General features: G+C 40.1%; 1 protein-coding gene across 12 annotated transcripts in view; it reads left to right on the top strand.

The window, feature by feature from the left end:
- The window catches only part of trip12 (thyroid hormone receptor interactor 12), a 152471-nt gene that overhangs the window by 83081 nt on the left and 46064 nt on the right, over nt 1–23326 (top strand). For 8 of the 12 annotated variants that reach the window (XM_070883850.1, XM_070883849.1, XM_070883856.1 and 5 more), the window contains exons 16-25: nt 2987–3152; nt 5998–6115; nt 6672–6828; nt 9142–9295; nt 11269–11497; nt 12528–12646; nt 12870–13068; nt 18159–18259; nt 21342–21516; nt 22433–22574. In XM_070883850.1, coding sequence (XP_070739951.1) covers nt 2987–3152; nt 5998–6115; nt 6672–6828; nt 9142–9295; nt 11269–11497; nt 12528–12646; nt 12870–13068; nt 18159–18259; nt 21342–21516; nt 22433–22574 — 1560 coding nt within the window. The remainder of the gene's footprint in view (nt 1–2986; nt 3153–5997; nt 6116–6671; nt 6829–9141; nt 9296–11268; nt 11498–12527; nt 12647–12869; nt 13069–18158; nt 18260–21341; nt 21517–22432; nt 22575–23326) is intronic. The other 4 variants (XM_070883860.1, XM_070883859.1, XM_070883857.1 and 1 more) reach the window with 2 other exon arrangements.

The following is a 23326-nucleotide window of genomic DNA, read 5'->3' as shown; positions in this document are numbered from 1 at the left end:
TAAAATAGGGAAATGCAGCAAACTGTTTGTGTACAGCAACATCCAAAGGCAATGTGATCTAATTTAGTGATTCGGGTATAGATATTACTTGGGACTGAAAGCACACTCCTGCTCCTCTTATAGTGCCATGAGATCTTTTATGATCACTTAGAGGGCAAAACGCAACCTCTGTTTAATATGTCGCCTGACAGTGCAGCACTCCCTCAGTACTAGATTATGTGCCAAGTTTGTGGAATGGGGCTTGAACCCATGGCCTTCTGACTCAGAAGCAGGAGTGCTACCATTGAGCCAAGACTAACTTTAGACTCTGCCTTTTGAAACTTCCAATGTGGTCACCTATTTTTCCCCCAAATTCTTCCCTGAAGAAAATGAAATTCCTAATGAGGGATATCTGTAGAACCGAGATCCCTGGGTTGCAGTCTGTACTCTTAACTCTGGTGCTGACAATTTCACTTGTTTTAGCAGTTTTCAAATTCTTTATACAAGTTGAACTTTTTTTTATCCAGGACACTCTTATCCGGCACCATTCCTGGCCGCCGGGTGGCACATGCACTGATACATTTTTTCGTACTCGCCAATATGCTCTGCTCTCCTGAAGTCAGAGACTCCTTCCTCGGTCTGATTTTTAAGGCACTGGTTGCCTAAGTGGCCTTGAGGGTGGGTATTCAAGTCAGTGGGGTGGGGGAAAGAGAGGTTCAACCTGTACTACTAATTATATTTTGAATTAAATTATAAATAAAAGCTTGTTATTTAAAAGAAGAAAATGTTTAAAGCCCCCCCCCCCCACCCCAGCTAGTTTTTCGCTTGACCACTAACTTTCTCCTCGATGCCGGGAACTCCTGCAACCACAGAGCTGCCATAGCTCCGCTTACGGTGGGCGGGCTTGCTCGTCACGCAATCTCAGCTCAGCACACTGACCTGCCTCCTGCACCCTTGCCAGGGTTGGGCCAGCGGGCCGTGTCCTCGGGCTGGCTGCTCCTCCGCTCCCTCTGGGGTCAGGCTGACTGACCATGACCTGGACTAGCCGCTTCCCTGCTGCCGTCAGCGCTCCCTCTGGGGACTGGCTGCTCCTTCCCTCTGAGCTCTGCCAAACACAGAAAATACCTCTTCATTACAATCAATGAATCTTGGAGATTGTGGGGGTTGGGAGGGCGGTGGATTGCGAGGTCGGGGATATCTGTATCGGGGCTGACGTGCTGGCAGTTGTAAAAGGCGGTAGAACACGTGAGCTCCCCTCGTCCAGCAAAATCCCTTATCTGGCACAGGCCAGATCCTGAGGTTGCTGGATAAGAAAGGTCCAACCTGTATTAAAGTAATTCCTGTTGCCATTGTACAGCAGAGTTGTATACAATAATTTGAAAAGTTGCTTCTTGGCAAAACTGATCCAATAAACATGGTATGTTTTTTTTAATTAAAAGTGCTTTGGACTTTCTGATTTTTGGGAGATAGGTGGGGATTTCTCTATCTGCCCCACCCCATATTAGAGTTCAGCCATGTGTTACTTTATGTGGTAAAACTACAGTGAAGTTTGCAACTGGGCCTTTGCTTGGCCTGCAATTTGCCAGGCCTAATTTAAAGTAAATTGATTCATTCTGTCCTGCACATATTGGTGAATTCATCTTGGCTAATTTCATTTTAAGTCGCTCTAATGGAGTCATTGCCACTGCTGGATTTAACCCATGTGTTTCAACTGATTCAGTGCTAATCAGCGGCATTAAATGCCGCACCCCCCCCCCCCAATAGGAAGCCACTGCTTGATTTTAGTGGCTTTGATATTTCAGTCTCATTGTATAGGAGCAACACTTGTCGAACTATGGATTTATCTCGTCATTTATGTTAACCTGGAGGTTATGAGCACCTCTGTGAACAGTCACTTTCTCAGTGGCTACCTGAGTTGGTACAGAATGTGAACCAGCTGTTGAACTTGGTTAAAACCGTTCTGTGTCTGAAATTGTGATTACATGGCGAGCTGGAACTTGTAAAGGCATTCATATTTTGAAGATTTCTTTAATACGCCCAAAGTTCCTAATCTTTACTAATAAGGTTAACTCAACCTGTGCAGTTCCTGAAACTATAGGTTTAGATACAAAGCTATTGTGGATGCAAGTGGGAAGAATTGTTCACAACAAAGTTCCGCTGATATAGACCACTGTTGATAAGTTGACTGCAGTAGACCCGCAATTAAATTGCTTTGTTTTTTTTTAAATAAATACTTTGAGGCTAGAAGTCAACACACACACACAGCAGAGTGGAGAACGAACAGATGACGGTCATGCTGCCAAATTCTTAAAAGGGACATGGTTGCAGTAATTCACCATTTGGATGATTGCCATATACACATACATACATACATACTTGGAGGAATGAAAGGAATACACAACAAAATGACGAAGATGGAAACTAGGGTAACAGCTGACCAGTTATGACCAAAGCAACTAAATGAGCTGGGGAAAAGTGCAGAGAAATGTATGTTCTTTTCTTTTAAACTGAACTAGTTTTCCCGAAATTAGAACAAATTGCTTTGATCTTTCATCTGAACTTGAATCTTATAATTATGTGAAGCATGCTTGAAGCCAATGTTGGGATGTTTCCAGTTAGTTCTTTTGTAAAACTATTCAGATTTCCATAATTTCATCTGCCATTAGGTTGAGAGGAAATGCAGTTACCAAATCCCCAGAGGAAAGATATTATACACTCAAACCCATTTGTAAAGTTTGTTTGAGCTAGTGTTTTGTGGAATGTTTCAGTCTGCATTTGTTGTGATAAATGTTAAACGGTGAAAGTGTTGAAAATGCAATTATTTTATTAAGTATTGACATTTATACGTGAGTGAAGGTTATGCTAGTCAGTATATTAAAATTCCACTTGTATGGTGAGGGGGGGGGGGCAAGCTTTGGTATGATAGGCCAATAAAAGGCTTTGATCTTATTAAATGTGCTTTGGTTATGGTTTATGGGGAGTATGACTTTTTTATTTCTATTAATAGAACTTATTGCAGCAGGTAGCATCCCGGGATTTGTTGACCAACATACAGCAGCTTCTGGTGGTGACTCCACCAATTCTCAGCTCCGGCATGTTCATAATGGTGGTCCGCATGTTCTCACTGATGTGTTCGAATTGTCCTACTCTGGCTGTGCAGCTTATGAAGCAAAGTGAGTATTTTTCCTATCTAGTTGCAGCAATTACCAGCTTTTTATATATTATGCACATGCACACAGTATAGGCGTTACTGACGGGCCACATCGTGGCAATGCAGTACTTCTTTTAGCATATTGAAAACTGGTGCAGTGAAGCATGTGTGCTGATTGTTTAAAATTTGCTTCCATTTCCAAAACACAGCATAAATTATGGACAATGTCTTAAGTTTAGCTGTTTCATGAGCCATTTGTTAAATTATCAAATAAGCTGAAAATATTGGTGAAGCTCCCTCAGTTTTATAGTTTGCTTTTGTCAAAATTGTTTTGTTTGAACAATTCAAAATATCAAGTTATCTTTGAAACTGTTTTTTCTAACATAATCCTAAAAGGGCAAAGGGTGTTTTTAAAAAAGAAAAACAGGCCTGAAGGCGCTCTCAATGCGAGGAGCATTCGTAATAAGGTGGATGAATTAACTGCGCAGACAGCTGTTAATGGATATGATATGATTGAGATTACGGAGACATGGCTCCAGGGTGACCAAGGCTGGGAATTCACTATTCAGGAAGGATAGACAAAGGAAAAGGAGGTGGGGGTAGCTTTGCTGGTTAAAGAGGAGATTAACGCAATAGTAAGGAAAGACATTGGCTTGGATGATGTGGAATCTGTATGGGTAGAGCTGTGGAACACCAAAGGGCAGAAAATGCTACTGGGAGTTGTGTACATAGAAACATAGAAAGTAGGTGCAGGAGTAGGCCATTTGGCCCATCGAGCCTGCACCACCATTCAATATGATCATGGCTGATCATGCAACTTCAGTACCCCATTCCTGCTTTCTCTCCATACCCCTTGATCCCTTTAGCTATAGGGGCCACATCTAACTCCCTTTTGAATATATCTAATGAACTGGCCTCAACAACTTTCTGTGGTAGAGAATTCCACAGATTAACAACTGAGTGAAAAAGTTTCTCCTCATCTCGGTCCTAAATGGCTTACCCCTTATCCTTAGACTGTGACACCTGGTTCTGGACTTCCCCCAACATCGTCAACATTCTTCGTGCATCTAACCTGTCCAATCCCATCAGTGTTATGTTTGAGATCCCCTCCTAAATTCCAGTGAATACAAGCCTAGTCGATCCAGTCTGTCTTCATATGTCAGTCCTGCCATCCCGGGAAGCAGTCTGGTGAACCTTTGCTGCACTCCCTCAATAGCAAGAATGTCCTTCCTCAGATTAGGAGACCAAAATTGTACACCATATTCAAGGTGTGGTCTCACTAAGGCCCTGTACAACTGCAGTAAGACCTCCCTGCTCCTATACTCAAATCTCCTCGCTATGAAGGCCTACATGCCATTTTCTTTGCCTGCTGTACCTGCATGCCTACCTTCAATGATGTACCATGACACCCAGGTCTCGTTGCACCTCCCCTCTTATTAATCTGTCACCATTCAGATAATCTGCCTTCGTGTTTTTGCCACCAAAGTCGATAACCTCACACTTAGCCACATTATACTGCATCTGCCATGCATTTGCCCATTCACCTAACCTGTCCAAGTCCCCCTGCAGCCTCCCAACATCCTCCTCACAGCTCGCATTGCCACCCAGCTTAGTGTCATCTGCAAACTTGGAGATCTTACACTCAATTCCTTTGTCTAAATCATTGATGTATATTGTAAATAGCTTGGGTCCAGCACTGAACCCTGCGGCACCCCACGAGTCACTGCCTGCCGTTCTGAAAAGGACCCGTTTATTCCCACTCTCTACTTCCTGTCTGCCAACCAATTCTCTATCCACGTCAATACATTACCCCCAATACCATGTGCTTTAATTTTGCACACTAATCTCTTGTGTGGGACCTTGTCAAAAGCCTTTTGAAAGTCCAAATACACCACATCAACTGGTTCTCTCTCATCCACTCTACTAGTTCCATCCTCAAAAAATTCTAGAAGATTTGTCAAGCATGATTTCCCTTTCATAAATCCATGCTGACTTGGACTGATCCTGTCACTGCTTTCCAAATGCACTGCTATTACATCCTTAATAATTGATTCCAGCATTTTCCCCACCACCGATGTCAGGCTAACTGGTCTATAATTCTCTGTTTTTTCTCTTCCTCCTTTTTTAAAAAGTGGGGTTACATTAGCTACCCTCCAATCCATAGGAACTGATCCAGAGTCTATAGAATGTTGGAAAGTGACCACCAATCCACTGTTTCTAGGGCCACTTTAAGTACTTTGGGATGCAGATTATCAGGCCCTGGGGATTTATCGGCCTTCAGTCCCATCAACTGTATAGGACCGAGATGAGGAGAAACTTCTTCACTGGGAATCGTGAACCTGTGGAATTCTCTGCCACAGAGTTGTTGATGCCAGTTCGTTAGATATATTCAAAAGGGAGTTAGATGTGGCCCTTATGGCTAAAGGGATCAAGGGGTATGGAGAGAAAGCAGGAATGGGGTACTGAGGTGAATGATCAGCCATGATCATATTGAATGGTGGTGCAGGCTTGAAGGGCCAAATGGCCTACTCCTGCACCTATTTTCTATGTTTCTATGTTTCTTCAACTGTTAATGGCAGCTCTTTAAAATGCTTTGTAAATCATTCAAGTAGACCACTTTTGGGTTATCTATTATAGTTTTGCAACAAGTAATCTATATAAGTCATAGTATCTGTAAGAAGGACTAAATAATCTAGTTTAATTCAATGATGAAGCTTGATTTTTGAAGCTCAGACCTCCTGTACTCATCTAATGTTTCATCTGAGAAAAAGCATTGACCACGGGTGGGGGATGGTGTTCCAGAAGCTCTATATCCAGGTCATTGTTTTTTTGAATGGAAAGGTAATAGCTGATCTTTTCCTCTCCAGACATTGCAGAAACTCTTCGTTTTTTGCTTTGCGGAGCTTCAAGTGGCAGCTGCCAAGAACAAATTGACCTTGTACCAAGAAGTCCACAAGAACTTTATGAACTTACTTCCCTTATCTGGTGAGATTCTTTGTTTAATGTGATTACATTTTTATGTCTTCACTGTTGTCTAAAATGAGTTGAATGTCTGTGTTCCTTAGAATAACCTGGACATAATCGATCAATTTTGAAACTGATATATTGGAGATGGTATGACGACAAAGTGGAAATGATAGTTACAATTGAAATACTGAATTCTAGCCTAGCCCACATGCCACTCTTGTTGGCCTTAACCAAAACAATTAACTCTTGGGGAAAGAGCAGGGGAGTAGGACTAATTGGATAGCTCTTTCAAAGAGCTGGCACAGGAACAATAGGCTGTATGATTCCATGAACATAATTCCTTGAATTATGATGTACATCCTTGAAGGGCAGATCTTTTATCAAATCTTAATTTTGCTGCTTAGTGGGGCATTTACTTTTGTACATATGGTTATGTAGGTTTATCTAGGTAAGTGTTGAGTTTGTTTTTCTGTAAGATAATAAATACTATACTTAATATTAATACTATTTACTGAACCTTTTATAGTAAATGTTTATACATTGTGGTAAGATCTGATCTGCATTTCTTTTGTAGTGAATTGATGCCATGTCTACCCAAAGAAGGAATTTTTGCTGTTGATACCATGCTAAAGAAGGGAAGTGCTCAAAATACAGATGGTGCAATATGGCAATGGCGTGATGACCGAGGTCTGTGGCATCCATACAACCGAATCGACAGTCGCATAATTGAGGTATAATAGTTTTGAATATTAAATCATGGTGCGGAGTAGTGGGAAATGTGTTCCATATTTTCATTTTGCAGTGATATTAGTACCATTGCCTGGTGGTTACGGGGCGTGCAAGCTGTAGATCTTGGCCCAGATTTTAAAGTTTAAAAATAAGTGCGGCACTCGGCGTTACTAAAGTATAAATCGAGCAACTTCCGCTGACCTCTGGTACTGATGATTAACTTAGTGTGTGGAGTCTCATTAGGTTATAATTGTTTTTTTGTGTAAATTTGGTAGTTTTTTGCCCTGTTCACACCGATGCAAATCCCCTGTAGAGAGGGCTTTCTAATGACAGTAAGTTCCAATGCAAAAGCCCACAAGTCTGTGGATCATGCTGTTGGATTGCTGCTGACTGCAAAATCTGACACCATGAAATTGAATTCAATGAAAAAAGATAATGGGCTAGAATTTCCCCAAAGCTTGCCAGTGCTTGTTTGCCACCCCAAAAATTGCTAAAGCTGGGATGATTATCTCTGGCAAAAACTTTCCAGGAAAAAAAAATCCAGTGAAAAATATGGAGCTTGCACCCCCACTCTGGTTGAAAAAGTGCAATTTTGGCTAGATTGGGCAGTGCCTCGAAAATGGGCAAGAAATTAAAAAATCTATTAAAACATTTTTTTTTTAATTTACCTGAGGCTGCAAGTTGGGCTTAACACGAGAAAGGTTTTTTAAAAACATTTTTTTAATTCTAATGCAAAAATCAAACATTCCCAACACACTAAAATTAAATCACCAACGGATTTTGAAAATAAATAGTAAAAAAACAATCAATTACCTTTTTTCTTGTAGGCCTACCGCCCAGCTCCACTGATTCTCGTGGGTGTTTTTTAAACTTTTTTTCAACTTGCCTATGGGTTCCTGCTCACCCACATCACGCCAGGGCGAAACCCAAAATAAATAGCTCAAAATGAAAATGTTCCAATAAGGCGATGAGAAAGATTGTGCGTGGGGCTATCGGATTACGGTGACATAACTGGCGTCTACATTTAAGTTGGTTTTGGCTGGGTAAACTACCTTCAGGCTCCCGTCCGCATCAACTACCCGCACTTGTGGATGATGCATGCTAGCAATCCGCTCCCCAGCGGGACTTCGAAACTGCCGGCGTGCCTCAGTTGGGGAGTTTTTTGCCGACCCGGTTCGCGCCCAAAACGGCCCCGACTGCCGAGAAACTGGGCGGTGAACCAGTGCAACTTCTAGCCCATGGAATTTATCGGCTGCTACCAGGGAAAAAAAGTCCTGTTGCCACCACCTGGTCTAACATACAGGTGACTGCGGTCCCATACTGTATTTGACTCTTACGGCCTTCAAGCTACCTAGGTTTATTGCCTTTCCAGTTTTATCCACAGCCCAAGCAACAGATTTTTTAAATCAAAAAATATCCTAGTTTTTGTTTTAAATTTGAGAATTTTAAAATAAAATTACTTAAGCCTTTACAATTCCCTTTTAATTTCCTGTTTTACAGTCTGTTTACCCTAGAAAACCAAACAGGACTAAAATGACAATGTTTCAAATTATATTAAAGTTGGTTGCCAGCAAACAGTTTTAAAAAAAAAAATATATATATTTACTGTTCAGTCTATTCAATAATTAAACAAGGTAAATAAATAAATGGTAATTAAGTGCTTAACAATTAAAATTCTGATTATTTGTATTAAGTTGCCTTGAATTAAAAGTATTTTACTTTTGTATTTAATCTCGGCCCTTAAACCTTTATCTACCTCTGATAAATTTGTCAAATGATTCCCTGACAAGTGAAAACTGCACACCTAAAGTCAAAATCTTGTCAAAGTAATGCACAGGAGTGACTTCTGTTTGTTTCTGAATATGCCTCAGCCCCTCTTATGAACTTGAACTTTCATGCTGTATTTGTATTCAGTTATAAAAGCAGTGTGAAGATCCTAGTGGAGTCACTGAACCCTAAGTGCCTTTAACTGAGACCTATCCCAGTTCAGTCATGTGTATGCTTTGGCAAATCACTTAATGCTGTTCTAGCTTTCATAATTCAGTGAGTCATGATGCACATCCACTTTTGCTGTCTGTTAGTATATGTAATCAAATCAGACTTCCAAAACTCAGCACATCTTTAAGTGCAGGCATGTATGTGATGTGTGGAGACATGTGCATATGAACTGGCGCTCCAAGCTTGGAACTGAAGTGCCCCGCATACACTGGTAAATATTGACCAAAATGCCTCGGACACACTGGCAAGCAGTCTGATCTTAAGTCTGCAGTAATCCTTTTTTGTATGCTTTGACAGTCTGTTCACATTGTTCACAGGCAGCCCATCAAGTGGGTGAGGATGAAATAAGCTTGTCAACATTGGGTCGAGTTTATACTATTGACTTTAACTCTATGCAGCAGATCAATGAGGACACTGGGACAGCCCGTGCTATTCAGAGAAAACCCAATCCATTGGCCAACACGAACACTGGTGAGTACTGTCTAGCAAATTCATCTTAAACCTCCATAGACTTGCCAGTAGTCAAATTTAGTCAACTATAAAGTTGAATGTTTTAGAAGAAAGATCGAACTTACATTTGGAGAGTGCCTTTCACAAACTTGGGTCACTTTACAGACAGTGAAGTACTTTCAAAGTGTAGTTACTGTTGTAATGCAGAGAGAACATGGCAGCTAATTTTGTACACTGCAAGGTCCCCCAAACAGTGATGTGGTCATGACCAGGTAATTGATTTGTGGTGTTCAAGGGATAAATATTGGCCAGGCCAGCGGGGAAAACTACACTGCTCTTCAAAATAATGCCATGGGATCTTTTACGTCCACCTGAGAGCAGATTAGTTTAATATCTTGTCCGAAAGTACTGTACTGTACTTCATTGGAGTGTCAGCCTAGATTTTGTGCTGAAGTCTCGAGTGAAACTTGAACCCACAACCTTCTGACTCAAGTGAGTGCAACCACTGAGCCAGAGTTGACAACTGTAACTGGCAGCATGGCCAGAGTGTATTTGTTCTCCAGTATTGTCTTGTCTTGGGTTAGTTCTGGTAAAATCTTTACGGCTTTGACATGGGCTTTAGGTTTCAGGCTAATTGAAGAAACTTGTTTACTATGATCAAAATGGTTTTCAAATGGGAATGGTAAAATGAACTTGAGCAAGTTATGCATACTAAAGACTTTTGATAAGAATATTTCCAGATTAGTATAGCAATGGGCAGTAGGTGTGAGTTACAAGATTTAATACATTGCTCAATGGTTGCACTACTTAAATATGTTTAAAGTAGTTTGCAGTTGATTTTTCCCCATGTGGCATAAAGTTTTGTGAAGAAACTCTGAGGCATCATTGTCATGGATTAAGTGTCATTTCCTTTCTATCTGTGCATTGTAAATAGATGAGAGCATCAGGTGTATTTGTGTCCTCCCATATGATCCAGTGTTTTCTAGAACAAAGCTTGGATGTAGCCGAGACTTTATGGTTGCCTTTTGCCCTTTCATACATGGCTTAACGTTGCTGCAGTGAGCACAGACAGAAACTCAATTATAACTGGCTTTAGTTGCCCAATTTAGTGATCTGCATTGGCACTGAAATTCCTGATGTCCTTGGTTTGTATGCCATGTGACTGTCTTGACTTCACCGTATCCACCTCAAATTTAGCTCCATTTCAAAACCTTTTTTGAAAGGAATGCTGCCAACCTAACCTTGTGTTTAATGTTGAAATTGACATATTTTTTAAATGAATATTTACACCACTCAATCGATTGGAAGCATCGTGGGATTTACGGTGAGACGCAGCAAGTAGTCTAAACAGTCTACAAACTGCAGAAAATCGATCTCTTGATCTACAGTCTCCCAATAAAAGCAGAATTTTTTTCTCCAGCAAAATGGAGTGGAGGATAGTTGCACAATCGGTCACTTACAGCACAGTGGCCTCTGGGTAATTCCACTGTCAATCACACCTAATCATCTCTATTCTGCCTGGGACTTGTGGTGTCACTAAATGCAGCATCAACAGATTAACTCAGTTCTATATTGTCTGTGCCTCCTAAAACCGTACACATTACTTGTGCATCATTGAGGTTCCTATAATGTAGATTCAGATATTTATTGAGCAGTGTTCTGCAGCACCTCATGATGTTTTGTGTAATCCGCTTCTGCTGAGGAAAAATGTGCAGAGTAAAAGACTAATGCTGCCGCCAAGAGGATCATTAATACAAGTTGATCATTAAGTTGAGCCTGGCTGCTTTGATGTACTTATAATGGCTAAAAGTGACTGGTGGTTTAGGAATAGACTAACATTTTGCCTTCATTCCCTCACAATTGAGACAGAACTTCCCCAGAGTTCAAACCTAAAAGTAGCTGAGTCAATTGCATTGTATTAGATCAATTTTGTCACTGAAAATATGAGGATTTTCAGAAAAATGCAATCTGAAGCCTATGCTTTTTTTATATAGGTGGTCACTCTGAAGCGAGGAAGGATGATGCGCGTGCTCAGCTAATGAGGGAGGACCCAGACCTGGCTAAATGCTTTATAAAGACATTGTTTGGTGTGTTGTATGAAGTGTATAGTTCCTCGGCTGGACCTGCTGTCAGACACAAGTGCCTTAGAGCAATTCTTAGAATAATTTATTTTGCTGATGCTGAACTTCTAAAGGATGTGCTAAAAAATCATGCTGTTTCCAGGTGGGTATTGAATGTAAAATACTGTACTTGAAGATCTTTATGTAATGTCTAAAACTATTAAAATTTCGAGCTTGAATATTGAAAATTTGTAAGGAGAATATTATCGGATGAGTTGTCCCAGTGCTGGACACAGATTTGAGGTAATTAGCAAAAGAAACGCAACCAGAGGGGGGAAAAAAACTCTAGCAAGTTATGACCTGGAATTATCCCAAAAGGGTGACTGAAACAGATTCAATAATTGGATAAATACTCTAACGGGAAAAATTTGCAGGACACTGGGACTAATTGGATAGCTTTCAAAGAGCTGGTATAAGCACAATGGGCTAAATGGCAGCCTCCTGTGCTGTATCCATCTATGATTCTAAGATGCTTCCCTGTTGGCACTAAGGCCAGTCAAAAATGTTGATCATCTGAATTCTTAATGGAGTCGCATCTTCCTGTTGGCATTCAGACAAGTGGTGCCTTTCGTAAGTTGGAAGCGATGTCTTGTAGTAGGTATACTTTTATACTTTTCTAACTTTGCATTGATCAATTTATTAAAATTCCCACTCTGCCCCTGCCCATGGCATGTTTAGTATGAAAGTTTCAATTCTGTTTATTTGGAGATATTGCAACTGTTGCGAATTATGTATTTAATTATAAAAGTATAAACATTAACTAGATAATTTTGAGTAATGTTTGCATTTGTGCCTGCAAAACAGGGCTTTGGCAGAGCTGTATCTTAAACTGCAATTAGTGACGTGAAAATACTGATCTTATTTTTAATGTTATGCAGAACTACTTGACCAAACCTTAAATCTTAAATTGAGGCAATGTCTACACTTTTTCAGCTTTAGTTTTGATTTGTTACCTCCTGGTCGTCTTGTATGTCCTTTTTTATAGTTTCTACAAATATACTTCACAATTCAAAACCAATTTCACGAATGTGTGCCATAAGTTTTTTATACGTAATTTTTTTACTTGGTACTTTAAGCGCTTAATCTGATTTGCATCTATATGAACTGACATTCTCATTGCCCAAACCCAACAGCCACATTGCTTCCATGCTATCAAGTCAAGATTTCAAGATCGTCGTAGGAGCACTACAGATGGCAGAGATTTTAATGCAGAAGTTACCAGATATATTCAGCGTTTACTTCAGAAGAGAAGGTAAAGCATCTTCACATATTCCAAGAAGTTTGCAAAACTTGAATATTTTTTATATGTTGTGGACATGTTTCTCAATTTTAACAATTATTACTAACATCAAAAGTTTAATTTAATTTTAGGGCTGTGAAGTATTGAGTTCTCATAACTTTTTTTCTAATTAAAATTGTCCATTTTGGGACGTTGAGGTACAAAATACTAATTATAACTTTTGTTTTTGTGGAAGGTGTGATGCATCAGGTGAAAAATTTAGCAGAGTCTGAGACTCTACTTACCAGCCCTCCCAAGGCATGTAGTAGTGGGATAGGAAGTCTAGGTACTACAGCCACAATTAGCACAGCCACTGCTGCAAGCAATACAGTTGCTGATCTAGGATCACCCAGCTTCCAAAGTATGGATGACTCTTTGGACTTAAGTCCACAAGGGTAAGTTGAAATCTCCACATGAATGCAACAAACTACCTTGCTTTCCTATCAAGTTAGTACTGTACTTGAGTTTTTCTATTCTCTGATGTCAGATATGTGAACTTGTTGGCAGGGACCATTTTTGATGTCTTAGTAAATGAGCTGCAGTTTGGTCCAGGCACATTGACACCAACACCTTCATTTAATTAATGTTCTAGTTAGCATTTAATTGTTGAAATCTCATTTTACTGAGATTCAAGCTATATCAAACTTCCTGCACTATGGCACTACAAGGTTCAGGGTATGCTTTTGACAGATACTACACTTGTGTAGAACTGGAGCTATGACCCAACCTGGTTGCAGAGCAAGGAGAGATTCCCTCCAAGGAGTCTTGCTACATCCAGTATCAGGTTGGACGCTCTCTTGATTCAACCTGATTCACACCAACTAGCATTGGTACAAAGCCAACAACTTTACACCAACACAACAGTTACGATAACTGAATGCTAGATTTTTAATTTTGCCTTTCTTCAGTCATACATCCTCTGCAGCTAAATAAGGCTATGACCCAAGTGAAAATTGAGATGTTGCTTTAACACCTAGCCATCCAACTTTCTTCTCACACCACCTCCAATATTGCTGTATATAAGGACACATTCTGTACTGTCTTTTCTGTCAGCAGTAGTATTATACTTGGGTTCCACATGACAAAAATATTCTTTGCTGTAGCTAATGCTGTGGAAAACCACCCTGAAAGAAAGGGTAGTGACTTGATCAAGATGCCTCACTGGTAAGATTTTGGAGTACAGTTTTAATTCAAAATAAGACAAATATTCCATGCCAAGTGGAAAATTTGTTCTACAGTATCTACACTCTATACTTGGATTTATGGTCTGGGTTCTAGATCTTCAAGATCAAATTTACCTCTATCTTTATCATCAACTCTCGTCCTTGGAGTTGCAAGCAGTTATATAAAGTCCATCCTTCATTTGGAAGACTTGGCCAATACTTCATCTAGAGTCCCATCGCTTGCATTACTGTTGCGATCTTAAGCGCCTACCTGGTTACCATTATTCTAGTGATTTAAAGGAGGCTTGAAAGAGTTCAAAAATTGAATATCGATTGGAGGGGAAAGTAAAGAAAAGGTGAACATGGTATTTGGTTAATCTGATCAATTACTAACCTCACCCAAGTGACCGCATGTTAATTTTGTAATTTAGCTTGTGTCCGGGACATTATACCCCATGGTCAACCATTGCAGCGATCTGCAGTTGATGTCTTTTTCATTAAGGTATTTTATATCATAGGCAATGCTAGCTAGGAACTTTATATTTTCAAGATCATAAACATAGTATTCCGAATAGGCTTGACACCAGCTCCCAGTGCATTAAGTACTTGTCTTGGTGACGGCATTCCTTTGCCTCATGTTGAGCATTACTTAATTCAACCACATTCGAAATGCCCAAGCAAACTTGGATTCTTCAGATCAAGCACATGATGCAACTTGAAGCTAGCACAGAATTCATTATCATGAGTGCTTAATTCCAGATATGTCTAAGTCTGCTCATGACAGGGTCAGCTCACTGTCATGTAGTTTCAATGCGGTACCTTTTTAAGGATGCTTCAAGGACGATCCTATTTTGGGTTCTGAAGTATGCAATTTTATGGTTCTGCATGAAGACTTTTAATAGGGCTGTTGCACAAGAACATTCGGCTCCTCGAGCCTTCTCTACCATTCAATCAGATCATGACTGACCTTTTACCTCAGCTTCACTTTCCTGCATCATCCCATATCCTTTGATTCTCAATACTCAAAAATCCTATCTATCTCTTATCTTGAATATACTCAACGACTGAGCAGCCACAGCCCTCTGGGGTAGAGAATTCCAAAGTTTCACCACCCTCTGAAGAAATGTCTCCTCATCTATGTCTGAAATGGCCGACCCCTTATTCTGAGACTGACCCCTGGTTCTCGACTCCCCAACCCAGAGGAAACATCCTCTCTGCATCTACCCTGTCAAGCCCTGTAACAATTGTGAATGCTTCAATGAGATCAACTTATTCATCTAAACTCGAGAATATAGGCCTAGTCTACTCTGTCAGGCAGCATCTGTGGAGAAAGAGAGAAATAGTTAACGTTTCAGGTCAATAACCTTTCATCCCAACTCGGTTTCTTTTTTAAGGGTTGACTCACCCAGAATAATCTTGCAATCAATTGAGCCACTCTGTTGAATATGGGAATCCTCCCTCTGACATGATCAAAGCACCTTAAAGCCACGCAAACTCTTCTGTCACATCTGCAGCTTTTTAAAACAAAGTTGAGCCATATCTTCATTGTATCTTCTAACTAGACAATGGGGAGTACTTTGAACTAATTGCTTTTGCCTATAACCTTGAACACACCTCTCAAAATCTTTTCTATAAAGCACTTTGTCTTCAGGCTTGATATTAAAGAAAGACTTGATTTATATAGCTCTTCACCCACCACCGAACATCTGAAAACACTTTACAGCCAATGAAGTACTTTTGGAGTGTCACTGTTGTAATGTAGGAAATGGAGCAACCAATTTGCACACAGCAAGCTCCCACAGACAGCAATGTGATTATGACTGGAATGTTTTGGTTATGTTGATTGTGGGAGAAATATTGGCCAGAACAACGGGAATAGCTCCCCTGCTCCTCTTCGAAATAGTGTCATGGGATCTTTTGCGTCCACCTGAGAGCAGACGGGGCATCGGTTTAACATCTCATCTGAAAGACGGCACCTCCAACAGTGCAGCTCTCTCTCTCTCTCTCTCTCTCTCTCTCTCTCTCTCTCTCTCTCTCTCTCTCTCTCTCTCTCTCTCTCTTCTCTCAGCAGTGCACTGGAGTGTCAGCCTAGATTTATGTGCTCAAGTCCCCAGAGCTGCTTTTTTCCTGTTTTTGCACTGAAGGTTAGGGATGTTAATGGTGAGGAAAGTACACATTCTAATTTCACTGGTGTTGAATATCAGCATAGCTAGCTGCAAATTGCAATGCCTTTTTTTGCCATCCCAATCAGTCATTGCCCCAACCCCAGTACATCAATTATTGCATCATTGTGACATTTTTCCAAATCCCATCATTCTGTCCTTTAGTGGTGTTGCCAAATTAGAAGTAATTGTAGGAACTAATGTTAGTAAAGTAATCCTTCAGAATTCTCTTCCACATGAAGACTGCAAAGATCACTTCACACACACAGCTGTTATCATGTTCCTTTAATCTAGGGTGGATTTAGCTTGATTCACGGATTAAGACCTAGGGAGCATCGATGCTCCAAAGCCTGGATAATTGTATTCATACTTATTCTGTTTCAGATACAGAGCATGCTGCATATGTTCCTCTGAGCAGCAGAGTTAATGGGGCATGCATTAAACTGACATATTTGACTTCTGTTGCCCAACACATTTTCACCCAATCTCCTGTTCCCAGCAATGACGAGACACAAATTGGTGAAATAATCTGCTCTGGTTAAATGTGAAAGCAACTTTTACCAGTCAGACAAGGTCACTTTTCTTTCCATTGATCCAATGTCTTTGTACATCTCTTGTGCTATTTTTTTCCTTCTGAACTTCATGGGTAGGGGAAATGGGCGAGTGGGATGGGAACAAGGTACACATTACATTTGTGCTCTAAATGCCCCTGTACCCTGTGATATTTTTCTTTTTGTTTTCTGGAAATAAAATTGCTGTTTAATGTTGCTACATTTGAATAGATATGCTTGAGGTAATATGAATCTAGACCTCCACATTTGTCAGTCTCAAGACAATGCATTATTAATTAACTCCCAACACAAGCTGATCCTCAAAGTAAAGAAAGTAAGAACTTATGTTGGACAACCTCAGGATATCCCAAAGTGCTTCACAGGCAGTGAAGGACTTCTGAAGTGAAGTCACTATTGTAATGTAGGAAAATGTGGCATCCAATTTGCACACAGCAAGGTTCCTCAAAACCACCAAATAACCAGTTTTATTGATGTTTGAGGGAAAGTGCTAACTCTGAGCCAACTGTGAAGCCTCAAGGTAATATTTATTCCAAGGCTACATAACTAGTAAAAAGTGGCAAATTCTAAGTTTAACAATCCATACTTTAATCAGTGATGTGAAAGGATACATATCTGCGGAACCGCAACGTTTATTTTTAACTTGCTGGTTGGAAGTAGACCAACGCAGAAGGCAATGAAGTTATCTACAAAATTGAGAAATGCAGGATCAGACCATTTCATGAACCAAAAAATAAAATGCAACAAGAACATCCCAGATCCTTGCATGTCTATTCTTGGATCTGAACAGTTAGTGGAAAATCTGTGTCTCTAAAATGCTCGGTATAAAAATTGATGTGGGCATAGATGTCACATTCTTGTCAGTAAAACATTGTATTCCTTGTAATGTGTGCAGACAATCCTATACTTAAATTTAAGCTGTTGTATGGAAATATAAAGACATTTTGACTTTTTTTTGTTAAAGAATTGGTTATAAAGCCTTAAGATTGACAATATAATATACAACTGATTACTTCTGACCAGGTTACCTGACCTAGTTTCTGTTAACAATTCAAACTACAAATTTTTGACCCATGGTTATTTTCAGTGTGCTCTCTCTGCTCTGAGAATAGAACGTTGACACAAAGTGTCACCAAGTTTGAGAACTTTTATGTTGGCTGTGATGTTGCTGTGTAAAGCTAATCCTAGAGCACCTCTTGGAAGTAGTCCAGCTTACATCAACACTCAATTGGACTGATGAAGGCATCTTGTAAACCTTAGCATGTCACTGCTGCCAAAAGCAAAGTGATGTGTAAGCACAAAGATATAACTACCTTTCATGAAGCTGTCTTTCCCCTAATCTCTCGGCCAACATTGCTATCTTAACCAACGCCGGAAAAATAGATTAATTTATCTCGTTGCTGCATGTTGGGCCTTGCTGTGTAAAATGGTTGCCCAATTTACCCACATGACTAAATGCCACATTTAATTCATTGTGAAATGCGTTGGGACTATGCATTTAATTCATTGAAGTGCATTAGGACTTTTCAGAAAAGGCACTATATAAATAGAAGTTCTTAATGACTTGTATGAAACATTATTGCTTTTTCAGACGATTAAGTGATGTCTTAAAGAGGAAAAGATTGCCAAAACGTGTAACCAGGAGGACAAAGTATTCACCGCCGAGAGATGATGACAAAGTAGACAATCAAGGTATGACTCTTGTTGTCATGGTGCATTACAGCTAGTGAAAACAAAATTGTCAATTTGGATTTGGCTTTACTCTGTAGCTCTTGCAATAGTGAGGAAAAATTGTATTTGGGTATATGGCTCCATTTTACAAGTGTTAAGCACCACTTCTAAATATAGTACTTTGGGGTCTCTGGTATTAACAATTGCCATCACAATGAAAGTGAAGGCTAAAATCATTCTGCATGTGTGTATATCATGTTTGAATATCATGACTGACTTAGAGATTTTAATGTGGAATACCTTTGATGGGTGTGAGGTGCTCTGTTGTGACCAGGGGGTGGTAGCTGGATCTGTAACTCTAATATTGGGTCAGTAATATTGAATAGGCTTTGGAACATATGGGTCAGTTAAGTGCTAACTTCCTTGTCCACCATCCCCTTGGTACAGGTAGCATGTTCCCAAGATTCTACCATGCTGCTGTCATTAGCTTTAAAAGGGTCCTGGGTCCACTGGTTTAGGCATGAACAGTCTCTCATTTCTTCCCCTTATCCAAGGCAGTTGGTGATGTGTTTGAGAACTTGTTTGAGCGCTTCAGGATGCTCTCTAGAGTTACCACCTTTTATTTTAAGAACATAATAGGAGCAGGAGTAGGCCACCTAGCCCCTTGAGCCTGGACTTCCCTGCCCGCTCCCCATAACCCTTTATTCTCTTACTGCTCAAAGATCTGTGTATCTGTCTTAAATTTATTCAATGACTCAACCTCCATAGCTCTCTGGGGCAGAGAATTCCATAGATTTACAGCCCCCGAGAAGAAATTCCCCCTCAGTTTTAAATGGGCGGCCCCTTATTAAAACTATGTCCCCTAGTTTTAGTTTCCCCTATGAGTGGAAATATCTTCTCTGCATCCACTGTGTCGAGCCCCCTCATTATCTTATGTTTCAATAAGATCACCTCCTTATTCTTCTGAAATCCAATGTGTATAGGTCCAACTTACTCAACCTATCTTGAGTCAACCCCCTCATCTCCAGAATCAACCTAGTGAACCTTCTCTGAACAGCCTCCAATGCAATATATCCTTCCTTTAAATACGGAGACCAAAACTGTACGCAGTACTCCAGGTGTGGCCTCACCAATACCCTGTACAGTTGTAGCAGGACTTCTCTGCTTTTATACTCTCTCCCCCTTGCAATAAAGGCCAACATTCCATTTGCCTTCCTGATTACTTGCTGTACCTGCATACTAACTTTTTGTATTTCATGCACAAGGACCCCCAGGTCCCTCTATACTGCAGCACTTTGCAATTTTTCTCCATTTAAATTATGATTTGCTTTTCTATTTTTTTTCTGCCGAAGTGGATAACCTCACATTTTCCCACATTTTTGCTCACTCACTTAGCCTGACTATATCCCTTTGCATATTTTGTGTCCTCAATTTGCTTTCCCACCCATCTTTGTATCAGCAAACTTAGCTACATTATACATGGCCCCTTCATCCAAGTCATTAATATAGATTAGAAAGAGTTGAGGACCCAGCACCGATCCCTGCGGCACCCCACTAGTTACTGTTGACCAGAAAATTACCCATTTATCCCAACTCTGTTTTCTGTTGGCCAATCCTGTATCCATGCTATAATATATTACCCCCCCAACAGTAACCTTTTATTTGGCAACTTATCGAATGCCTTCTGGAAATCCAAATACACCACATCCACTGGGTTCCCCTTATCTACCCAACTCATTACATCCTCAAAGAACTCCAGCAAATTTGTCAAACATGATTCCCTTTCATAAAACTATGCTGACTGCTTGCTTGAGTTATGCTTTTCCAAATGCCCTGATACTGCTTCCTTAATAATGGACTCCAGCATTTTCCCAACGACAGATGTTGGGCTCACTGGTCTATACTTTCCGGTTTTATTTGTCTGCCTCCTTTTTTTAAATAGGGGTGTTACATTTGTGATTTTTCCAATTCACTGGAACCGCCCCAGAATCCAGAGAATTTTGGAAGATTACAACCAATGCATCCACTGTCTCTGCAGCCACTTCGTTTTAGGATGTAAGCCATCGGCTCTAGTGGACTTGTCCGCCTTTATTCCCATTTTCCCAAGTACAACTTCATTAGTGATGTATAAGTTCCTCCTTCCCTATAGCCCCTTGATTATCCACTATTGGGATGTTTTTAGTGTCTTCTACCGTGTAGACCAATACAAAATTTGTTCAACATCTCTGCCATTTCCCCATTCTCCGTTATTAATTCCCCAGTCTCATTCTCTAGGGGACCGACATTTACTTTAGCTGCTCTTTTCCTTTTTATGTACCTGTAGAAACTCCTACTATCTGTTTATATTTCGTGCTGGTTTACTTTCATAATCTCTGTTCCCTCTCTTTACCATTTGTTTTAGTCATTGCTGGCTTTTAAAAGTTTCCCAATCCTCTGGCCTTCCACTAGTCTTAGCCACATTGTATGTTGTTGCTTTCAACTTGATACCATCCCTTATTTCCTTAGTTAGCCATGGATGGTTATCCCTTCTTAGTCTTTCCTTCTCATTGGGATATATTTTTGTTGAGTTATGAAATATCTCCTTAAATGTCTACCACTGCTCATCAACTGTCCCACACATTCTATTTTCCCAGTCTACTTTAGCCAACTTTGCCTTCATACCTTTGTAGTCTCCTTTATTTAAGCTTAGGACACTGGTTTAAGATCCAACTTTCTCACCTTCCAACTGAATTTGAAATTCAACCATGTTATGGTCACTCATTCCTAGAGCATCCTTTACTAGGAGATCATTTATTAATCCTATCTCATTACAATGCCGATCTAAGATAGCTGGTTTACTGAAATTGAAGGAAAAATTAGTTGCATTTTTTTCATCACAATTGCCTGATGCAACACTGGATGTTGGATGTTGTGTATTAGCAATAAGTTTGGTAACACGAAGTGACCAAAGTGAGGGATTATGCTGCATAACTGGTTTCCAGCATTGTTTTATTTCCGATTGTATTTGGTGTTTGAGAGAAATTCAAACTGGATGATCTTGTGTAGAAAATTGTGATCGTAATACTGCCTCATTACCGACATTTGAGTTTTTTTTTTTACATAGCAAAGAGTCCTACTGCCACCCAGTCTCCCAAATCATCCTTCCTTGCAAGCTTGAATCCTAAAACGTGGGGAAGGCTAAGCACACAGTCGAACAGCAACAATGCCGAACCAGCACGCACTGCCGGAGTTAGTGGCATTGCACGGGTCACCCCAAAGGACACCATGTCCAACAACAGGTATTTGATTATTCTCCATTACGTTTTCCACAAATATGTAGAAAACATTAACTTGGATTGATGTCTGGGGTTAAATTATATTCTTGTTATTAAATTCAGTCATCTGCTTAAAATAGCTTGAAGTGGTAATTGCTGTTGCATTAATTTCAGTTAATGTTTTAGTTGGACGGTCGCTGACTCGACGATACTTACTGTACACCAATTTAATTGCCACTAGCATAAGGTTTATCAGGATGAGTAATGGCATGAAATAGTCTAAATGTTGCTTAACTTTTAGTAGTTCAATTTCTTCCAATCTGTTAACACATTATTTGTACTTTGTGCTTGAGTGGCATATGAAGTGTTAATCCTATTCCAGTTAATAATCTTTTTCGTTAACTGAAGAATTTTGCTCTCTTTTGCCCAGATAGTTTGCATGTTCACCTATACCAGTGGTCATTGCTTAAGCATTCGCTTATGTGCTGAAACTTGCTGGTTATTGGCACCACATAGTTTTCCTAATCAATACCTTTATTCAATATCTGCAGCCCCTAATTCCTCATTTCTCTTTCTGATCTCACTGGATGTGAGCCCACTACCATTTAATGTTCTTTCAGTGCTCGGAGTTACATCTCTACTGTCTCCTGGGAAACAAAAGAAAGGGCACAGATCCGAATGAAATATATTCACAATAGTGAAGATCACTCTTTTAGCAGTGTGAACATTTTTTTTTTCCCACTGGGAAGTTGGTAGTGTTTGTTTGTATGTGAAGGTGGAACTTTTTTTTGAAGAATGCTGAAAGGTATAAGTGTTATACTTCATCGACTAGTATTTGTAACATTACGAGCATGGTGCATTGAGGAAAAACTGGAACCAAGTGGCATTTTGGTATGTTTTAGTATTACTGTTGAATTTTGAAAGAGCTTTTTTCTTTCAGAGAGAAGATAAAAGTGTGGATAAAGGAGCAAGCCCATAAATTTGTTGACCGTTACTTCACCTCAGAGAATGTGGATGCAAGCAATCCAGCACTGAATGTACTTCAGAGACTTTGCTCTGCCACTGAACAACTCAGTTTGCAGGTCTGAATCAAAAGTTTTAAAGAAAAATATGAATAAATGGTTAATTTGGATCATGGGATGCAACTTGAAAAGGTTTTGAGTGACTGACATGTCACATAACATGTGGTACTCATAATTCTTGGATTCCAGTATTATGAATACCACATGTTATGATCCTTTTTGCAACAGAAACTATTGCGTCCAGTTGGTGGTTTTATTATTCCTCTCCTGTGTCCGGGTACCCCACAACATACTCATTCTTTAACAGAAGGTGATCAGACACTACTCGTTCAGCACCATGTTCTGTTGAATTACATAACATAAGAAATAGGAGCAGGAGTAGGCCATACGGCCCCTGGAGCCTACTCCGCCATTCCGATCTGATCATGGACTCCGTTCCACTTCCCTGCCTGCTCCCCATAACCCTTTATCCCCTTATTGTTTAAGAAACACTCTCTTTCTGTCTTATAAATGTATTTAATGTCTCAGCCTCCACAGCTCTGAGGCAGCAAATTTCACAGATTCACAACGTTCTGAGAAGAAATTTCTCATCTCAGTTCTAAATGGACGGTCCCTTATTCTAAGATCATGCCCTCTAGTTCCAGTCTCCCCATCAGTAGAAACATCCTCCCTGCGTCCACCTTGTCAAGCCCCCTCAATCTTACACGTTTTGATAAGATCATTTCTCATTCTTCTGAATTCCAATGAGTAGGGGCTCAACCTACTCAACCTTTCCTCATAAGTCAACCCCCTCATCCCCGGGATCAACCTAG

The sequence above is a fragment of the Pristiophorus japonicus genome, chromosome 6, assembly GCF_044704955.1.
Source record: "Pristiophorus japonicus isolate sPriJap1 chromosome 6, sPriJap1.hap1, whole genome shotgun sequence".
Taxonomy (NCBI): Eukaryota; Metazoa; Chordata; class Chondrichthyes; family Pristiophoridae; genus Pristiophorus; species Pristiophorus japonicus.
The sequence above is the reverse complement of the archived record's forward strand: the minus strand, read 5'-3'. Positions and strand labels throughout refer to the sequence as shown.